This window comes from Suricata suricatta, chromosome 8, assembly GCF_006229205.1.
Source record: "Suricata suricatta isolate VVHF042 chromosome 8, meerkat_22Aug2017_6uvM2_HiC, whole genome shotgun sequence".
NCBI lineage: Eukaryota > Metazoa > Chordata > Mammalia > Carnivora > Herpestidae > Suricata > Suricata suricatta.
In genome coordinates, this window is record NC_043707.1 from 125,293,214 (window position 1) to 125,311,109 (window position 17,896).

At 52.0% G+C, this 17,896-nt stretch overlaps 1 protein-coding gene and 2 long non-coding RNA genes across 6 annotated transcripts in view; 1 reads left to right on the forward strand and 2 right to left on the reverse strand.

Moving 5' to 3' along the window:
- Nucleotides 1-96: 96 nt before the first annotated feature.
- On the reverse strand, nucleotides 97-6,381 carry LOC115299201. Of its 2 annotated transcripts, none has more exons than XR_003912041.1 (3): nucleotides 5,011-6,379; nucleotides 2,884-2,956; nucleotides 97-371 (listed from the first exon to the last, which is right to left on the reverse strand). It is a non-coding gene; the product is annotated as an uncharacterized LOC115299201 (long non-coding RNA). The 2 variants fall into 2 exon arrangements; XR_003912040.1 differs by lacking the exon at nucleotides 97-371 and adding an exon at nucleotides 387-426 and having other exon boundaries at nucleotides 5,011-6,381.
- LOC115299202 lies at nucleotides 6,164-7,178 on the forward strand. Its single transcript, XR_003912042.1, has 3 exons — nucleotides 6,164-6,231; nucleotides 6,495-6,550; nucleotides 7,022-7,178. It is a non-coding gene; the product is annotated as an uncharacterized LOC115299202 (long non-coding RNA).
- A 4,010-nt stretch (nucleotides 7,179-11,188) lies between these two features.
- EPHB2 (EPH receptor B2) overlaps nucleotides 11,189-17,896 on the reverse strand; it is a 117,662-nt gene continuing 110,954 nt past the window's right edge. For all 3 annotated transcript variants that reach the window (XM_029947073.1, XM_029947072.1, XM_029947071.1), the window contains exons 10-15: nucleotides 17,606-17,853; nucleotides 16,418-16,633; nucleotides 15,392-15,541; nucleotides 13,944-14,137; nucleotides 12,090-12,245; nucleotides 11,189-11,580 (exon numbers count right to left, since the gene is read on the reverse strand). In XM_029947073.1, coding sequence (XP_029802933.1) covers nucleotides 11,472-11,580; nucleotides 12,090-12,245; nucleotides 13,944-14,137; nucleotides 15,392-15,541; nucleotides 16,418-16,633; nucleotides 17,606-17,853 — 1,073 coding nt within the window. In that variant the 3' untranslated portion in view covers nucleotides 11,189-11,471. The remainder of the gene's footprint in view (nucleotides 11,581-12,089; nucleotides 12,246-13,943; nucleotides 14,138-15,391; nucleotides 15,542-16,417; nucleotides 16,634-17,605; nucleotides 17,854-17,896) is intronic.

The following is a 17,896-nucleotide window of genomic DNA, read 5'->3' on the forward strand; positions in this document are numbered from 1 at the left end:
AAAAGCATTCCTGTATATGTCTTTTCATTTCTTTTGGTAAATATCTAGATAAGCCATGTGGTTTTCCAAAGAACTGTCCTACTTTACATTTCCACCAACATTACAAGACATTTATTTTACTCCACATCTTTGTAAAAACATTGTCAAAAACAAACAAACAAACAAACAAACAAAAAACAGCATTGTCAGCCTTTCCAACTTTAGGCATGCTATCGGCTGTGAAGTCCTATCTCACTGTGGTTTTAATTGTATTGTGTTGCTCATATTGTAAAAGTTCTTTATATGCTCTGGATACAAGTGCTTTGTCAGACCCGGGATTCCAAGTATTTTCTTTCAGTCTTTGGTTTGCCTTTCCAGTTTCTTAATGGTGTCTTTTGGTAAAGAGCAGAAGTTTTAAAATTTTCATGAATTTTATACCTGTTGGATCTAATACAAAATTTAAGCCTGTATTTTGCATGCCTTTTAAATAATTAAACTTTATATTTTGAGGTAATTGTAGATTCACATGCAGTTGAAAGAAATAATCAGTGTACCGTTAACCCAGTTTCCAACAATGGAAACATCTTGCAAAACTATAGTACGATATCATAAGCAAGTTATTGACGTTGATAAGAGTCAGGACAGAGAACATTGTTATCAGCACAAGGATCCCTCTTGCCCTTTTCTAGCCACGCCCCCTTGCTTATCAATGCAACCCTTTTTTGAGCTCCTAACAACCACCAATCTGGTTTCCATTTCTGGAATTTTGTCATTTCAAGACTAGTGTATGTATGGAGTCACATAATATGTAATTTGAGGGGATTTTTTTTCACCCAGCATAATTCTCTGGAGATTTTCAAGTGGTTGCATGTATCAATAGTCTTTTTCTTTTTGTTGTAGAGTAAATAGTTGCATGGTATGGATGCCTCACAGATTATTTAACCATTCATGTGATGAAGGATGTCTGGCTTATTTCCAGTGTTAGGCTATTATGAAGAAAGCTGCTATGAACGTTTGTTTACAGGTATCTGCGTGAACATAAGTTTTTATTTCTCTGGGACAAATGCCCAGGAGTGCAACTGATGAGCCATATGGTAGGGTTTTGTTTTGTTTTGTTTTTGTTTGCTTTTTAAGAAACTAATGAACTGTTTTCCAGAGTGGCTGTACTATTTTACATTCCAATCAGCCATAGATGAGTGATATCTCTCTCTGTATATACATATACACACACATATAGTTATATACGTATATAGTTTCTCTGCATCTGTACTAGCATTTTGGATTGTCACTATTATTATTTTTGTAATTGTAATTTCTTAATAATGAATATTGTTGGATACCTTTTCATGTACTTTTTTGCCATCTATATATACTCTTCAGTGAAATGTGTCTTTATGTCTTTTTCCCATTTCTTGATTGTATTCTTAAGAAATTGTTGAATTTTGAGAGTTCTTTACATATTCTAGATACTTGTTTCTGGTTTGCAAATATGTTCTAGTCTGTAGCTTGTCTTAACAGACTTAACACTCTGAATAGGTATTTGGTGGTATCGCATTGTCTATACAGCTTGGGTCCCTGGGTCATTGCCATTGTCTCTTTGTTCCTTTCTGGCTTTACCATACTTCCCTGGCCAAACCCTGGACTCCCTAATTTGTATGTCTACCCCTGGCTACTCCACTGACTCCAGATTTGTGTCCAACTGCCTACTTGATGTTTAGGAAGCATCTCTGCCTTATGTCCAAAACGGAACTGTCAGTCTTGCCCCAGACCAGTTCCTCCTGTAGTCTGCCCATCTCAATTAGTGGCAGCTCTGTCTTTGCTGTTGGACAGGCCAGACTCCTGGATCCCTGCTTTCTCTCACCTTCATTCCATCCACAAGTCGTGCTGGCTTTCCCTTCACACCGAGTCTATAATCCAATCCCTTCTCGCCACCTCTGCTCTTCCGCCCATTTCCAAGACACCATTCTCTCCCTCTGGGGTTATTATAGTGATTTCCTGTCTCCCCACTTCCACCCTTACTCCCTGTGATGGTTAGTTTTCTGTGTCAATGTGATGAGGCTAAAATACTTGTTATTCAAACACTCATCCAGGTTCTGTGTGGGTATTTTGTAGATGTGGTTAACACGCACAATCTGTGAACTTTAAGTAAAGGAGATTACCATCAATAACCTGGGTGGACCTCATCTAATCAGTGAAAGGCCATAAGAGCAAAACTGCAGTTTCTAAGGAGGAAGGAATCTGCCTCTGAATATAGCAGCGGCTCCTGCCGGAGAGTTTCCAGCCTCTCAGCCTCCCTACAGACTTTGGATTTGTCCACCGCATCATGTAAGCCAATTCCTTGAAATAAATCTCTTAATACATATCCTGGTGGTTCTGTTCCTCTGGAGAACCCTGACTGATCTACTCCCAGCCACCGTTCTACAGAACACCCAGAATGATCCTTTTAAAAGTCACATCACAGTACTTGTGTACTCCAACACCCCAGGGCTTTCATCTCCTTCAAAGAAGAGCCAAAGTCTTTATCACGGCCTGCAGAGGACCCTGGTTCTCCCCACTCTTCTCTTGTTCTCTCTGGCCTCCTCGCTGCTCCTTGAACATGCCAGGTGTCCGTTGGCCTTTGCTCCTGCTGTCCTGCCTGCACGGTTCCTACTCTAGCGAGCCACTCGCTGTTCCCTTCCCTCCGATGTTTACTTGCCTGTCACCTCAGTGAGCCTTTCCCCGTCCACCCATTCTTGAAAATGGACGATTTTTAAAAAATCTATGTCTGTGCCTGGGTAACTGCCGCCTAGAATGAATGAATCAAATTCAGCCTCCTAGATCCCATTCCCTTGGCCTGCGACCCCATCATGCTCCCGCCCGACTTCAGCCACAGCACTGCTCTTCCTCTAATCCCCAGAGCATTACCTAAGCGCTGGTTCTCCAAGTCTGCTCCCGGGAACACTGGTTTTATGAAATGCTCCTTCCAGAATAGGAAATGCTGCAAATGATAACACCTTATTAGATGAGCCCTTTTCACATAGTTAAGGCTCTGCAGTACCCTGAAGTAAAGAAGTCTGGTCAGATCGCCCAAGTCCAGAGTTTGCCGAATGTATTTGACTATGACCCCTCTCTGAATTCCTGCTGGCCTTTTCTTTTTTTCTTAGCAGAACTTCAACTGACATTTATCTGACAAATGTTTATGGAGAGTCTACTGTGGGTCAGGCATTGTCCTGCAGAGTGTAGGACAGACACAGACCCTGCTTCCCGCCCAGCAAATCCTAACAGCTGACATTTGTGAGTGCTCAGGACTTCCCAGCCTCCACCCCATTTAATTCTCACTATACTCTAGGTGTTTGGTTTTATTGCCCCATTTTACAGACATGAAAATGAGGCTTAGAGCAGTTATACAACCGCTCTAAGGACACATTGCTAACAAATGGCAGAGTTGCGATTCCAAGGCTAGGATTCCCGGTGGCAGACCTCAAAAATCTTAAACATGAGCACATGTTCTTAGTATTGCTCCAGTTTAACACTGTACTCCAGCCCAGGACCAATCCCCACCCCGATCCCAATTCTAGTCCTAGCCCTGGACTAGCTCCATTCTTAGCCCTGGAAAACTCCTAGTCATGCTTCAAAACTCTGCTAAAACATTTAAGGGTACTCATTTGTTCCCTGGGAACCTCAGTGGGAAAACAAACAAATGAACAATGAGTCAGAGCAATAATTTTTACAATTCACATTTATTTTGGAAAAAAAAGGTTTTGCTAAAAATACTCCTACAAAGGCATTGGAGTAACAGGATCAGGGTCACTCATGGACACAGCTGGTGGGATTTCCTTGGTCACAGCAGTGGGGGCTGGAGGAACCGGGTCCAACCCACAGCCTTTAGAACTCCAGCCACATCACTTCCCAACACCCCAGTGTTGTCAGGAAAACCCACGTTCATGACCAAAGGAAACAGGGTTCTGTGAAACCCAGCCAGACACTCTGGTCCCCGGTTGAGAGCTCTGCATGGTCCAGGCTGGGGTGGACACCTGGGACCTGGAGGGAGGAGTCCAAATACTCACTCCACCACCCATGGCTCTGCCAGTGGCTCCAGGAGGCCATGGTCAAAGAAAATGTGCCCTGAACAGAGTGCCCTCCGGGGATCTGGATTTGATTGCCAAAGGGTCTGACAGAGGGTGGGGCTGAGTGGGGACCACTGGTAGCAGCATAGCATAGTGTTCATGAGGGCAGATCCTGGGGTCAGAGACCATTGGCTGGTTCTGTGACCTGGGAGAGCCACCATACACGTCTCTGAGTTTCCTAGTCGTGGAATGGAAATTCTCATGGCACCTGTCTCAGAGACAACGTGTATAAAAAGTTAAGTGTGGTTCCTGTCACATTGTTGGCACTCAAGAAATAGCAGCTGTGATTAGGACTTTGGGCTGGGCAGGATCAACCAGCAATTACTCTTCTCTGGAGTCCAAAGAGGCTAATTGCCAGGGAGTGTCCGTGCCAGGCCTGCCCTGGGCTGGCCTCAGGGGCTCAGTTGTGTGCCCCCTGATCACCAGAATCCCTGTCCACGAATGGAGGGCAGCCAGACTGACCACGAATTCTGACAAGCCAGAGGCACCTCCTTGGCCTTTCAGATCCCATAGGCAGTGGCCTCCTTGGAAAGGGTGAAGGGTCCTTGGAGTCGGGCAGGGGTGTGGCCACGGACGCTGCATCCCAAGTGTTAGTGGGAAGGCACCTGGTTCTGGGGTTTGTAGGAAGACCCTATGGTGGCCCAGTGTTAGGACTCTGGCTCTGGACAGTAAGGTGGTGTGGGTGGGCAGTTTCCTTGCCTTGACCCTTCCTCTCTGGCAGGAATTTGGGATGTTCCACCCCCGAATAAGTCCCCTCCCAAATGGAGCCACTGGGACCCCTACTTGGCTTCTGAGCTAGGCTGTCTTGCCCACCAGCTAGTAGGCACTGTGGCCTCGTGAGGGCTTTGCTGAGCTGGGACACCCCTCCTCCCCCACCCCCCACTGGCCACTGGGAGGGCCAGGTATGGGCAATTCTGCCACTTACCCAGGAGAGAAAATCAACATCACACTCAAAAGGAGGGTCCTGGGCCCTTGCTAGGGTCCATCTCTGACTCAAAGAATGGAGCTGTTGCTAGTATTTGATTTTAGCTGTTTTTCTCCCCATATCTCTCTCTCTCACTCTCTCTTTGTGCTCTTGTCACTGCGAGGGCCCTCAGGTTTAGGGACCAATGAGGAACAATGGGACATGAAGTTTTAAGAACTCTCAGTATGGACCCTTAGGGTGATGGAATCTTAAAAACCTGAAATCCTTCTGTTAGAATCTTAGACTCATGGGGCTTGCAATCTTAGAATCTTGGAATCTTTCATCTGCAGAATTTTAGACTGGACTCTTACAGTCCCAGCAGGGCCCCCAGAGTGCCTGTGGTCCTGGCTCTGACCTCCTCCCTCTCCTGTTCCCCTCCTCCAGCAGGGGGTGTTAAACCTCGAGTAGAGACGGGGTCCTTGACTCCCTCTTTTCCCTCCAGGGAAAGCCAAGTCTTATTCCGGGTGGTAGAGGTTGAGGGGGGCGGCATATATGATGCTCCCGGCTTAGCCAGAAGACCCACCCTGACTTCGCCTGGCCCACCTGGCCAGGTGTTGAGTGAGCAGGCCTGGGTTGTAGCCTTGGGATCTGTGGGGTCTCCACAGGGTGGCTGCCTGGGCCCCTCTGAAGTATTAAGTTCCTGTTTCTTCTTGCGATATCAGCTTTCCCAAGGCAGCCTTTGTGCAGTGAAGCTAAACTCAGACAGACTCTGGGTCTGGGGGTCTTTCCAATTTTCCTGAAAGCTTAGCTCAGTCTGAACACATTCCTGAGGGTCAGCCCAGCCCCCACTTCATGGGTCCTAATCCATGTCTGAGTTTGGGCATCTTATCTGACGATGTCATGCTTTTCCCTAATCCCTGTCTACGCCAGACCCTTCCTCACTGCAGACATTAGGCTCAGGTCCTTGTGGGGGAAGTGAAGACATTGCAGTGTCTGGAGGAATCTCCTAGAGGAGTTTATTAAAAATAGAGGCTCCTGGGCCTGGCCTCAGGGATTCTGAGTTAAGGGGTCATGGTGCTGCCCAGGAGTCTGCAAGATGAATGGCCCAGAAGATTCTAATACGAGTGGGTGATGGCAAAAGTTTGAAAACTCCTTCGAGGCAGGAAGTGTGGAACAGGAACGGCCTGGGAACCCCCTCTGGGAACCGGTTTCCTCACCAGCGGAGAGGGCATGATCACCCCAGTAAGAGCCGCACACGGCGTACCAGCAGTTAGTACAATGCCCATGGCATCAGCCTCCTGAGGCGCACCTCCAAGGGCAGCATCCCTTCCCGTGTCCCAGAACAAAGGTCTTGGGTTCCCCGGAGGGGAGACTGGCCAGCTTCAAGGTCATTCTTCATGCCAAGTTTTACGGCAGGAGCCATTTCATGGAAGGCTGGGTCAAGGCCAGCAAGCGGTCTAGGCATGTGCATTGTGGCTCCCTAACTTCCTTCTGGGTTTCCCCAGCACAACACACTACTGGAAATGGCAGGACCCCAGACAGACCCTTCCAATACATCCAGGTAATGTCAGCAGGGCCGGGTCTACCGGGGCAGAGACAGGCTCCCTGAGCAGTGGGCGAGCCACCCACCCAAGCCCAAGCCCCTGCTCACCCCTGCACTCCGCTCTGCGCCCCCGGGGCACTGCCATGACTGCTGGCCTGCCTTCCCACGCCACCACTGATATCGGCACCCGCTCAACTCCGGTCACAAGGGGCAGCTCCCTCAGGGCCCAGCAGCTCGCGCGAGGCCTGGCGGAAATGGGGTAAGGGTCAACCGAGAGAATCAGGTAGCACAAAATCAACCCTGCTGTTCCAAGCAGCTGAAATGACTCTCTGAATTATCTGCCTCAGTGAGTGAGGGTGGAAGATGAAGCAGCAGGGCTTGGATTCTTCTGGAATAAATGAGGGCTTTTCCGGGGGGCTCTTCCTCCAGGAGGAGAGGGGGAGCTATGAGGCATCCTGCCCGCATCCCATGGCTGACTCTTCCTCCTAGAACCCAATGCTCCTGCTGCTGCTCTTCTGCTCAAGAGCCTGCTATGACTCGACTGGGCATCACGTTGAAGCTACCTCACCCTCCTCCTACACCCACCCCCACCTCCCACCACTCCTCTGTCATCCAGACACGACTTCTCATGGCAGGACAATTCTGGCCTCTGCATCTCCGATTACACTGTATCTCTTCCACCTGGAATGACCTTTCTCTCAACTTCTGTCATTTTCAAGACGGCTTCCTCCATGAAGGCCCCCCCGACAAGCCCAGCCCATTTGAGCCTTCTCTTCTCTTACCAACCAGCATCAGACACTGAGCATGTGCTTCGTGTCAACTGAATGTGGAGGAGTGGGCATTAGGAACAGAGGAACACAGCCTGCTCTGCCCCTTCCTGGCTGTGTAATCCTGAGCAAGCTACTTCCCCTCTCTGAGCCTCTTTCCCCCCTACCTATGGGAGGAAATAGTGCCTCCTCACAGGACTGTAGTGTATAAAGTGGCATGCCTGGCTCACGCAGTCCAATCTTCTCGTTTTACAGATTGGGAGACTGAGGTTCAGTGTGGGAAAGTGACTTGTCCAGATTCAGATCTCCAGTTAGTCACGAGAGCAAAGCTGCCACTCGGGTCGGGATGTATCTTCTCTAGCATCATGGGGCGTCCTGTCCTTTGAATGCGTTTACACTATTTCCTCTGGCTAGAGCCTTTCAGCCTTTAGTATCGTCTTGGAATCACAGGAGCCCAGAGGAAAGCCAGGAGGGCCTGAGGGCCTAACACTGGGCTGGGTGGTGGTCTGGATCCTGGGTCCTTCAGGCAGAGGAAGGCGAGGCTGGGCATGGGCAGCAGCTCTGAGCCCCTGGGTTTGAGAGGGTGCAAGGCTGGTGACTGCACACAAGAGGGTAGCAGAGAGCTCCCTGAGAGGTGGCAGCCTGGGGACCAACCAGACATGATGGGGGAAAGTCCAGCTGATGCCATCAGAGTGGGAGGCACCACTGGTTAGTAAACAGCACTGCCCCAGTCCCGTAAGTGTCCCCGACTGTCCTCACCACCTCAGCCCTTACTCTGAGGCCTTTCGGTCTAGCAAGAAGGCCATCATCTTCTGATTGATCTGTCCACATCTTACCAGCTGATAGAAATTCTGAATATCTTCTCCCAGGGAGGGGCCTGCTGATCAACAATAACACATTCTGGGGGCTTCTGGGGCAGTTGGAGTGGAGTAGGAGTATTGGCCTGGCCCTACACAAGTCTGCTGGTCACACCTTCTGAGAGCAGCTGGTCCCCATTTCCATGGTTCCCTGGCCCGTGTTTACAAGGCAGCTTTCTTTCCTCCAGTACCAACTGTGTGCAGAGCAGCCGGAAAGTCCTCTGACACTGCCGGGCAGGTGGGGGCTGGCACTCGGGGAGGTTAAGCCAGGAAGGGATTAGTAACCAGGCAGCGGGAGGCTCAGAGCCGTGTGCCCAGGCGAGTGGGCTGCCTCAGCGGAAGGCGCTTGGCAGCATGGCTGGCTGCTCCCCACCGAGAAGCAAGCAAGAGGTGGTGGGGAGAGAGCTGTCCCAGCAGCAAGGAGAGGTGGGCATCCACCCACACCCAAGACAGTCACAGTGATATCTATTACCCTGAAGTGGGGATACAGAGGGCCTGGGGAGCATCCTCACTCTGCGAAGCAGGCACGTGGTGGCCTGGGACCACTGAGGACTCGGCCCTCAAGGGTGGATGGGCAAACGAGCTGGCGAGCAGGCACCAGCCTAGCAGCTTAGGACAGGAAGCCATCTGACAGGAAGCACCGTGTGCCAGCCCTCTGTGGGGCCCCAGAGTAGTGGGGGGCGGGCTGGGGAGATGAAGTTAATCTGAAGAGCATCAGGGCAGCTCCCTCCAGAAGGTGACCTTGTGCGCTAGGACAGCTGCCACCCGTGCTGGGCAGCTTTGGGGCACAAAGGGCGGCTGGCTGGGCCAAGGCTGGCCAGTTCAAGGGCAGCCAGCCAATGCCTTCCCTGTGGCTCACTCTGCTGTTCTCCCCAGGGGCCTATGCTCCCTTCTTAATCCCTTCCTTCCCTTTGCATCTTGGGTTCTGGAGAACAGGTGAGTGACAGACGACAGGCTGGTCCGAGCTGCCCCCTGGGCCACTGCGGCTGGGATCCTACCCACTGGTCAGTCTCCCATGGACAAAGAAAGGGGAGGGTCCTGAGATGTGGTGTCTCTGCCTCCTCTCCCCAGCTAGACTTGATATCCACAGCACATCCGCCTCCCTGCCTCCTCCTTCCGCAAAAAGATTTCTGATTACATGTAAGTAGGAGCCCATCTGCACAGAGATTAGCATTGACCAGGATACGGTGATCTTGCCCGTGGCTTTGACTGGGGGTCCGTGGGTACCCCAGGGCCCTCACACTACCACTATCACAGCTTACCTAACACCCAGATCCACACCCAGGAGAGCTGAGTGCACCCCTGTCAACTGTCTGCTCCTGATGCCTCTGGAAGCAGCTCACCCCAATTTGCAGGGCACTGAAGGCTGAATTCCGAGCCACTTGCAACTTGCTTCTGTTGCCTGTGCCTTTGGCAAGCCAGAGCCAGAAAGGGCACAACGACCTTTGTTGTCCTCCATGTGTTTTCTCAGCTCTGGGCCTTCTAGAACCCCGGGGAAGGAAGCATCCCTTAGAAGAGCATCATGGGTCACTTGACGTGCCCCAGGGTGCCAGAGTCTGTCTTGAACTTACAGAGAACAGGGGTCATTTTATAACTAAAGTGTTTATTTCCATTCAGTTCACTAACCGATTGTTCTGCTCAGGTGCCTGCATTTGCTCACAGGAGGGAGTTTGTGGCCAGACCCCGTGGCTGACAGCTTTCTCACGGCCAGGATCTTCAGACCTGGGTGAAGATCTGGGGGGGGGGGGGGGGCAAAGGGGTCGGAGAGAAGCCACATACTTTCCCCCCAGTGGAGGGAAGGAGCGCCTGCACACGTGTCTGAGGGTGACACTCTGGAGGGCTGGGATATCACAGTGAATGATCTGGGGCCCAGGTTAGGCTCCCAGAGGTGAAACTGGGTGCTGGTCATCTGAGGGCACTCAGGAACCTCGAAGGGGTCTATCTGCCTGGAAAGTACTGGACAGACTGGGGCAGCAGGCAGGCAGACAAGTGGGCAAAATCGTGTGGTTCTGCAGCCTTAGGCTCACTTCTTTCTCAATCTGGTGCTTTCAAAAACAGTCCTGGGTGGGGTGCTCCTCCACCTTGGCCCCTCATCCTCCCAAATCTCACTCGGTCTCTGAATGGCCCAGATGGCCCCATGGCAGTTGGCTTTGGTGAGGCCTGGCAGCAGGGGGCAACTCTCTGCAGGGGGAGGAGGGAAGAGCGTCAATGAAAACCATATAAAAAATCCAGAAATGTGCATATAAAATCTCGCCCTTGGTGTATTGCCTAAGTCAGTAAGCAGAAAGCACCTTCTTCTTGGAGAAGGATCAAGTCCTCAAAAGGTAGGAAATGTCAAAGTGTCACTTCATTGTCATTAAAAAAAAAAACCCAATGAACAAACCCCCCAAACCAAATCCACCCCTGACCAAAATACCCCCAAGTCCACGATTTGCTGTAAACAAACCCAAATGCAGAAGCAGTCCTCAGTGGCAGTCGTAGCTGATGGCAGTCACCGCAGCATCGGGCCCGCAGGCGGGGGCTGCCGGGCACCACGCGTGCCACGGCCGTGGAGCTGCAGCGGGGGTGGGGGGGCCTCCTCAGGAAGGTTGACCTTGCCGGTGTCCCCGTGGTCTCCCCGACTGAGGAAGACAGAAGCCCCCTTTCAGCCCCATGAGGCGACAGGAGAAACAAGTCTTTTTCATTGGAGTTTCTAAAATATTCTCCAAAGACAGAAAAATTCTTCTGTTTGCGCAGTGGTGGCGGGAACGGAGTTTCCCCCGAGCAGCTCCCTTGGTGGCTGCCTGTCCGCCCGCCTGCCCGGTCTGCCTGCCGTGTGGCTGCTGAGTGGGCCCCAGAAGAGCAGCCCGGGGACAGGAGAGAACGGGGCCCCTGTCTCTCCCTTCACATTGGTTTTCCTGAAAGTGTCTCTTGGCTCTGGCCAGGTCGCCTTCCCAGAGGGAGTTGGAGAGAAACTGCTTTAGTCTCCGATTGGGACAAATCGCATGGATCTCCCAAGCCCTTTTTTTTTTTTTTTTCCCTAAGAACAATGATCACTTTCCTTATGAGAATCCTCTTTAAAAAATATTCTTTGTATTTCCCGCCCCCTCCCTGGATCGATTTTCTTTTGTCCCCGTTCCCTTTTTTCCATCATCTGAGTTGCACATATTCTTGGTGACGTCTCGTGGCTGGAACGCTGCTCGGTTCTTCCTGCTGCCCGCGGCCTCCTGGCAGGTGGCTGACCCTGCGGTGGACGTGGACGGAGAGCCAGGGGGCCGGCGTGTGGGGCGGAGCGGGGGGCGCCTGGAGGAAGAGGTGAGCCGAGGTGGATGAACGTCAAACCTCCACAGACTGGATCTGGTTCATCTGTGCTCGCATCACCTGGATACTGTTCAGGATTTTTTTCTGGTGGCCGGCCAAGGTGACCCCAACCCGGAGAATGTCCCTTGAGGAGAGAAGCATGAGAGTTAGGGAAATGTGGGGGGGGGGGACTCTGGGCCAGAGAGAGAGCTGCTTGGGCTTCTCCAGGGGTGTCTGGCTGAAGAGAGCAAGGGAGGGGGGTGAAAGGGTGGAGGTCTGGAGCAGGAGTGATGGGGGGGCAGGAGGAGCGTGGGGCTGGGGGTCAGGACACTCAGGGGTGCAGTCTCCCCTGCTACAGGGAGGGAGGAGGGAACTTGCACGGATGAAGCACCCACTCACTTTATATCCCTTTGATTGTTCCTACCAATCTCCCATTTACAGAAGAAAACGGGCTAAGGGAGGTTCTGATTGGTCCACGGTCACAGGCAGACCTGCGTGTCGATTAGAATGTGACCCCAAAGCTGGCCATCTTGTCCCTTGGTCCCACATATCCTTGCTGGACACTGTCTGGTCCTCCCCCTCCAGAGCCCCCTGCTTAGTGGGATGGTGGGGAGGGCTATTGACAACGGTGAGGGGACGCAGCTGAGCACTTACTCCATCATCATCTGTGACACGACGTCGAAGGATGTGAAGCCGGCGTTGGCGAAGCTCTCCTTGTACTGCCCCATCTTGATGGCCTCCAGCCACTCGTCCACGGTGTTAAAGCTGGTGTAGTCGGGGATCGTGCGGTCCAGCAGTGGCAGGTTGATTCTGGGGGTGGGGTGGGCAACAGAGATGGTCAGTGCACATGCTGGGAGGGGGCGAGGCTAAGCCTGGGCGTGGGCAATGGCGGGCTGTGTACCTGCACGTGTGTATCCACCTGCATGCAAAAAGGTGAATGGATGTATGTGTACGTGAATATTTCTGTGTGTGAGAGGATGTGAATTTGCGCCTGTGTAAATGAGCACATGTATGGCTGTGGCTACTTGAGAGTGAGTGTGTGTGCAGGACTCAAAGCTGGAAAAGCCAGGGAAGGCTCTGTGGGGACTGCTAGGAGGCTGGACCCCCGCAGTGAGGAGGAAGATGCTTCTCCACGCCTCTTGTGTGCAGGAGGAAGGAGCTCGGCTGGCCTAAGTGTGCTACTATTCTGTGTTTCCTCCATCCTTCTCCACGCTGGGTGTGCACCTTTAACGTCCAGGCTGGTGGCACTCATGAGAGTGAAATGACTCTCATGGGGCTTAAAGCTCAGAGTGATTTTATCCGGAGAGTCAGGAGTGGCTGATGCAGGGCCACGGTGGGGAGCAACAGGCAGAGGCAAACGCAAACTTTTGGCCACAAAAACTTAGCAGGTGAAGGACTTGGGCCCAAAGAGTCTCTGGATAAAGCCAGCCCTGGACCCTGAGGACACACAGCTGGATACCCCTCAGAGATCCTGTGTGATAGGGTCCTGAAGAGAAAGAGTGTGCAGGGCCAGGAGAGACAGGGGTCTGGGCCAGCCACCCAAGCAAGGCAGTGGTGACCTCAGATCTGATGGAGCATGCCCTGGGATCACCAGGAGAAGACAAGCCTGGGATCACTGGAGCCGACAGTCTCTCTGACTTGGGGATAGTGATCTGGGTGTGGGCCACCACATGTGTGTGTGTTTGTGTGTGGTATGTACTTCTGAACACGTGTGTGCTCAGGTACCTAGGGCATGTAGGTGAGAGGGCCCGAGAAGGGGTGTGTATCCATGTGTGTGTGAGATCATGGGGGAGCACAAGCAGGAACTTTTGTGCCTAACTGTGTGTAGGACTGTGTTTGTGTAGGCGTGTGTGTGTGTGTGTGTGTGTGTGTGTGTGTGTGTGTAGCTGGGCTTGGGAGAATGCAAATGTAAGTTAGAGGGTCTAGGTTTGAGTGTGAGGGTAGCTAGGAAGGAAATCTGGTGACCAGTGACTATGTCTACCAACCAAGATTCTGCTAATTTTTCTTCAATGCTGTTCTCTGACCGTGCTTTAAAAAGTGCTTCCTGGGGCACCTGGGTGACTCAGTCGGTTAAGTGGCTGATTTTGGCTTAAGTCATGTTCTTGTGGTTTGAGAGTTTGGGCTCCGTGTGGGAGCCTGGAGCCTGCTTTGGATTCTGTGTTTCCCTCTCTCTGCCCCTCCCATGCTTGTGCTCTGTCTCTCTCTGTCTCCCTCTCTCTCTCTCTCTTCTCTCTCTCAAAAATAATGTTAAAAAAAAAAAAGGTGTTTCCTTTACCACCCCTACTGCTCCTTCTCCTCTTCTGTGTCCTGGGCTCCTCCACACCCCAAGGCAGGGCAGATGCCTAATGAACACTAGTGCTGGCCTTCCCGACCCCAGGCTGCAGTGTCAGTCACCCGCCTGAAGCAGGGGGAAGCCTGAGGGAGTGGAGATTTGGAGACAGGAAGGGCTGGCTGGGGATGGGCCGCAGATAAGCTGGGAGGAGGGGTGGGGCCAGACCAGAGCAGTACCCGGAGGAGAGGGGCGCCATGGCTTTGAGGCTGTTGGGGTTTCGGATCATCTTGTCCAGCGTGTTGACGATCTGGCCAAACTTCGGCCGGTGGTTTCGGTCCTTCTGCCAGCAGTCTAGCATAAGCTGGTGTAGGGCGCTTGGGCAGTCCATGGGTGGGGGCAGCCGGTAGTCCTGCTCTATGGCATTGATTACCTGGGGACAGCACATGGGCAGAATGGGGTTGGGTGGGTGGGGTAAGAGCATCGGCCTCTAACCCGACCTACCTTTCCAACCCCCACTCGGTATTGCAGGAAAGACCTACCTGGTTGCCATGGCAACTGTATCCACCTCCTGGATACAGCCCCAGGGACAGGCCTGACCTGAGTTCCCATCATCTATGGCCTTAGTCTGACCACCTGGGTACCCGCCCACCCCCCTCACCCCGCTGCCTCTCCCAATCTTGGGAAAGCCAGCATCTTGAGATAACTCAGGGTCCATCCTGTGGACCACCTTCTCCCTCCCATTTCTGAGCCTCCTCTTGGCTTTGATGGCCCTAAGGACTCCTCCCTCTGACCCTTGACCCCAGGGGGACCACACTCTTGACTTCAGTGCCATTTATTGCTCCAGGTGAGAGATGACCCCTAAGTCAGGTCCCATGGCATGGCTGGACACTGTCCCCCCTAGCTCCTCTGTCAGGCCAAGGAACTCAAATGCCTCTCTCTGATCTGTCCTGCCACTAGGCCCAGAATCACTTTCCCTAGCTGGACCATAAGTCACCTTCCCTGCTCAAGAAGCATCTTCAAGATCTTCCTGATTTGTGTTGTTGCAAATCAAAATGTGCTGGGTTGATTTTCAAACACCCCATTATTGGAACCTTATCAACCTTTCTGATCATCTTTCCTCTCTACCGCTCCCCAACATGATCCCTCAGCTCCCACCTCAGGGCCTTTGCACAGTTATCCTTCCCATTTGAAATCCTCATGTCTCCAGGTCCATCCCACCTGTCCTGTGAAGACTTCCTGACTGATTTTGCTCATGCTGCCCTTGCCTGAACGCCTACAGTACTTGACACCTGCCTTCTCCAATTTAGCACCTGATTGTAAAGTTCCTGCCAACAACATCTTGTTCCTGCAATAAGCGTCCTGGCCCCCAGTTATGTGGGAAACACCTGAGATATGGTCTCACTCGGGGCTGACCACAAGGTGAAGGGATCTTGAAGATTTGCTGAATTGCGGATGCATTGGCATTTCCTACTCTTAACCTCTGAAGAGTCCAGGGTCCTGTGCGGACATTTGAATCTGCCAGCATTGGGCTCCCATTAGGCTGCTCCCAGCCCTGGCCCAGTATCTCAGAGCCCTTGCACCCATTCCCTGGGAGATCAGCAAACAGCCAGGAATTCTGGATCCTCCCCTCTTATCTCTTATCTGGCTGCCAGAAAGGTTCTGCCCAGCCCCCCTGGATACTTACGTCCTGGTTGGTCATGTCCCAGTAGGGCCGTTCCCCGTAGGACATCACCTCCCACATGACAATACCATAGCTCCACACGTCACTGGCTGAGGTGAACTTCCGGTACTGGATGGCTTCTGGGGCCGTCCAGCGGATGGGGATCTTCCCACCCTGGGGAGCACAGTAAGGAAGGTTAATGGGCAGGAGGATGACCCATCTGGCCTCTGCTCTCAATATTCCTCACCCTGTGCCTTGTGCTGTACCAGTCACACGAAGCCCCTCGTTCTTTCTCAAACTCACCAGGCTGCTTCGGGCCTGAGAATTTGCACGTGCTGTTCCCTCTACATGAAATGCCTTTCCTCACTCTGCCGTCTCGAAATCCCTTCTCATCCTTAAGTATCTCTGAGAATCTCTCCCTAAGTCCCAAGTCCCAAGGAGCTGCTCACTCTTTTTAACCCTCCAACTGTATCCCATATCTCTCTGTCAGGGAGGCACTTAAATAGAGCGGTGCTGAAATCATTTGCCTGGGTGCTTGCCTCTTCTTGCTATTTCTGAGTTCTTTGAGCAGAGCCTGAGTCTTGTTCCTTTCTGTTTAAAACTCTTCAGCAAGAGAGAGTCCTGAGCTTAGGTATTCTAGGGTCTCCAAGATCAGCCCTGCCTGCCTCTCCGGTGTTACTGTATCACCTTCCCTCTTTCAGTCTGTGGCCCAGTCACATCTCCGCTTGAGAACACGGCATCTGACAAACTTTTACTGGCCCTTCCACTTTCAGCTCAGATCTCACCCCCTCTTAGCAAGCCTTCCTCAGCCTCCCAAGACTGGTGTTCTGACTTAGAGCTCTATTACTCCATGTTTCTCTGCACATCTGTGTCCCCTTCCAGCCTGTGAGCTCCAAGAGGGCAGAACATGTGATTTGTGTTTGTTTCCCTTGGGTCCAGCACAGTGCGTGGCATGAGCAGGTGTGGGTAAAGACATATGGTAGGGAGACATGGACATCTATGCCCTCTTTCCTGGTACCATGACCCCACTGCTCTCTGCCTCTATCTTACCAGCGCGCTGGTGTAGGTGGGGTCTGAGGTATCATCTTCCAGAAAGCGCGAGAGCCCAAAGTCAGACACCTTGCAGACCAGGTTGCTGTTGACAAGGATGTTGCGGGCAGCCAGGTCACGGTGGACGTAGTTCATGTCTGCCAGGTACTTCATGCCGGCTGCGATGCCCCGGAGCATGCCCACTAGCTGGATGACTGTGAACTGCCCATCGTTTTGCTTTGGGAGAAGTGGAGAAAACATAGTGAATGGGAGGGTATGAATCAGAGTTCTGGGTTGCTGGTCCCTCAGGAAACCAGAGCAGGACCCTGGCCTCATGCTCCCTGTGGGAAGGATTCAGATGCTTGGGGGGCTCAGAGAGGCCCATGAGAGGCCAATTTCAGGGTAGGGGAAGGAACATGGGCTTTGGAGTAGACACAGCTGGTTTGACTCTGGCTCTGCCCTTTGTGGGCTGTGCAACCTTGGACAAGTGACCTAAACTCTTGAGTCTGTTTCCTCCCCTTAATGGGGATAAGTTATACCCACCTCCCAGGGTTGTCTGAGTTAACTAAGAAGATGCACACAAGTATGTGCATGGCACATAGTAAGTGCTGAATAAGTATTTGTTAAATGGCAACTGGTCTAGCAACATGTTTCTGTGCTTTTTGTCTAGCTGGTTAGCTGTGATCTCCTGGAGGGGTCTGAAAACTCTCTTCTCTTGGCCTTGTGCTCTGGAGTCTTCCTCCTAGCCCATATGGCTTTGGAGAAATCCAAAATCTGGTGAAAATCCCAGACTAGGGTTCAAGACACCTAGTTCCAGTCCTGGCCCTCACCTTGACCTTCTAGGTAATCCTGGGCAAACTGTTCCTGTCTGTCTTTGGGCCTCATTTTTCTCTCATGCATAATGAGAAGGCTGGCTAAAAGCACAGATGATAATGGATTTCAGGCTGTGTGCTAACTCTGACTGACTGGTTGTGTGTGGTTCCCTGGATTGAAAAGGATTCTGAGACTGCTACTTGGTTCAGTGGGGCAGAGTTCTGGGATTGATTAGTAATGTCTGCCACTGGTAAGAGACTGGGAAGAGGCAGCATGCAAGCCATTCCTGACACACATTTTTCCTAAGATGCCATCAGGCTCTGACAACATGAAGTTATGACCACCACTCCTTTTCCTCCCCACCCATGGGCCCCTGGCACTCTTGGCTTTCCCTACCCGGAGGAAGGAGTCCAGGGAGCCATTCTCCATGAACTCAGTGATGATCATCACAGGCGTGCTCTTGGTGACAACACCCTCCAGGTGGATGACATTGGGGTGGTCGAACTGGCCCATGATGGATGCCTCACTCAGGAAGTCCCGGCGCTGCTTCTCAGTATAGCCTGACTTGAGCGTCTTGATGGCTACAAAGATCTCTCTCTTGCCTGGCAGTTTTAGGTGGCCACTGCATACCTCACCAAACTCCCCTGGGACACACACACCAAAGAAAGGCAGGATGTCACTTGTCAG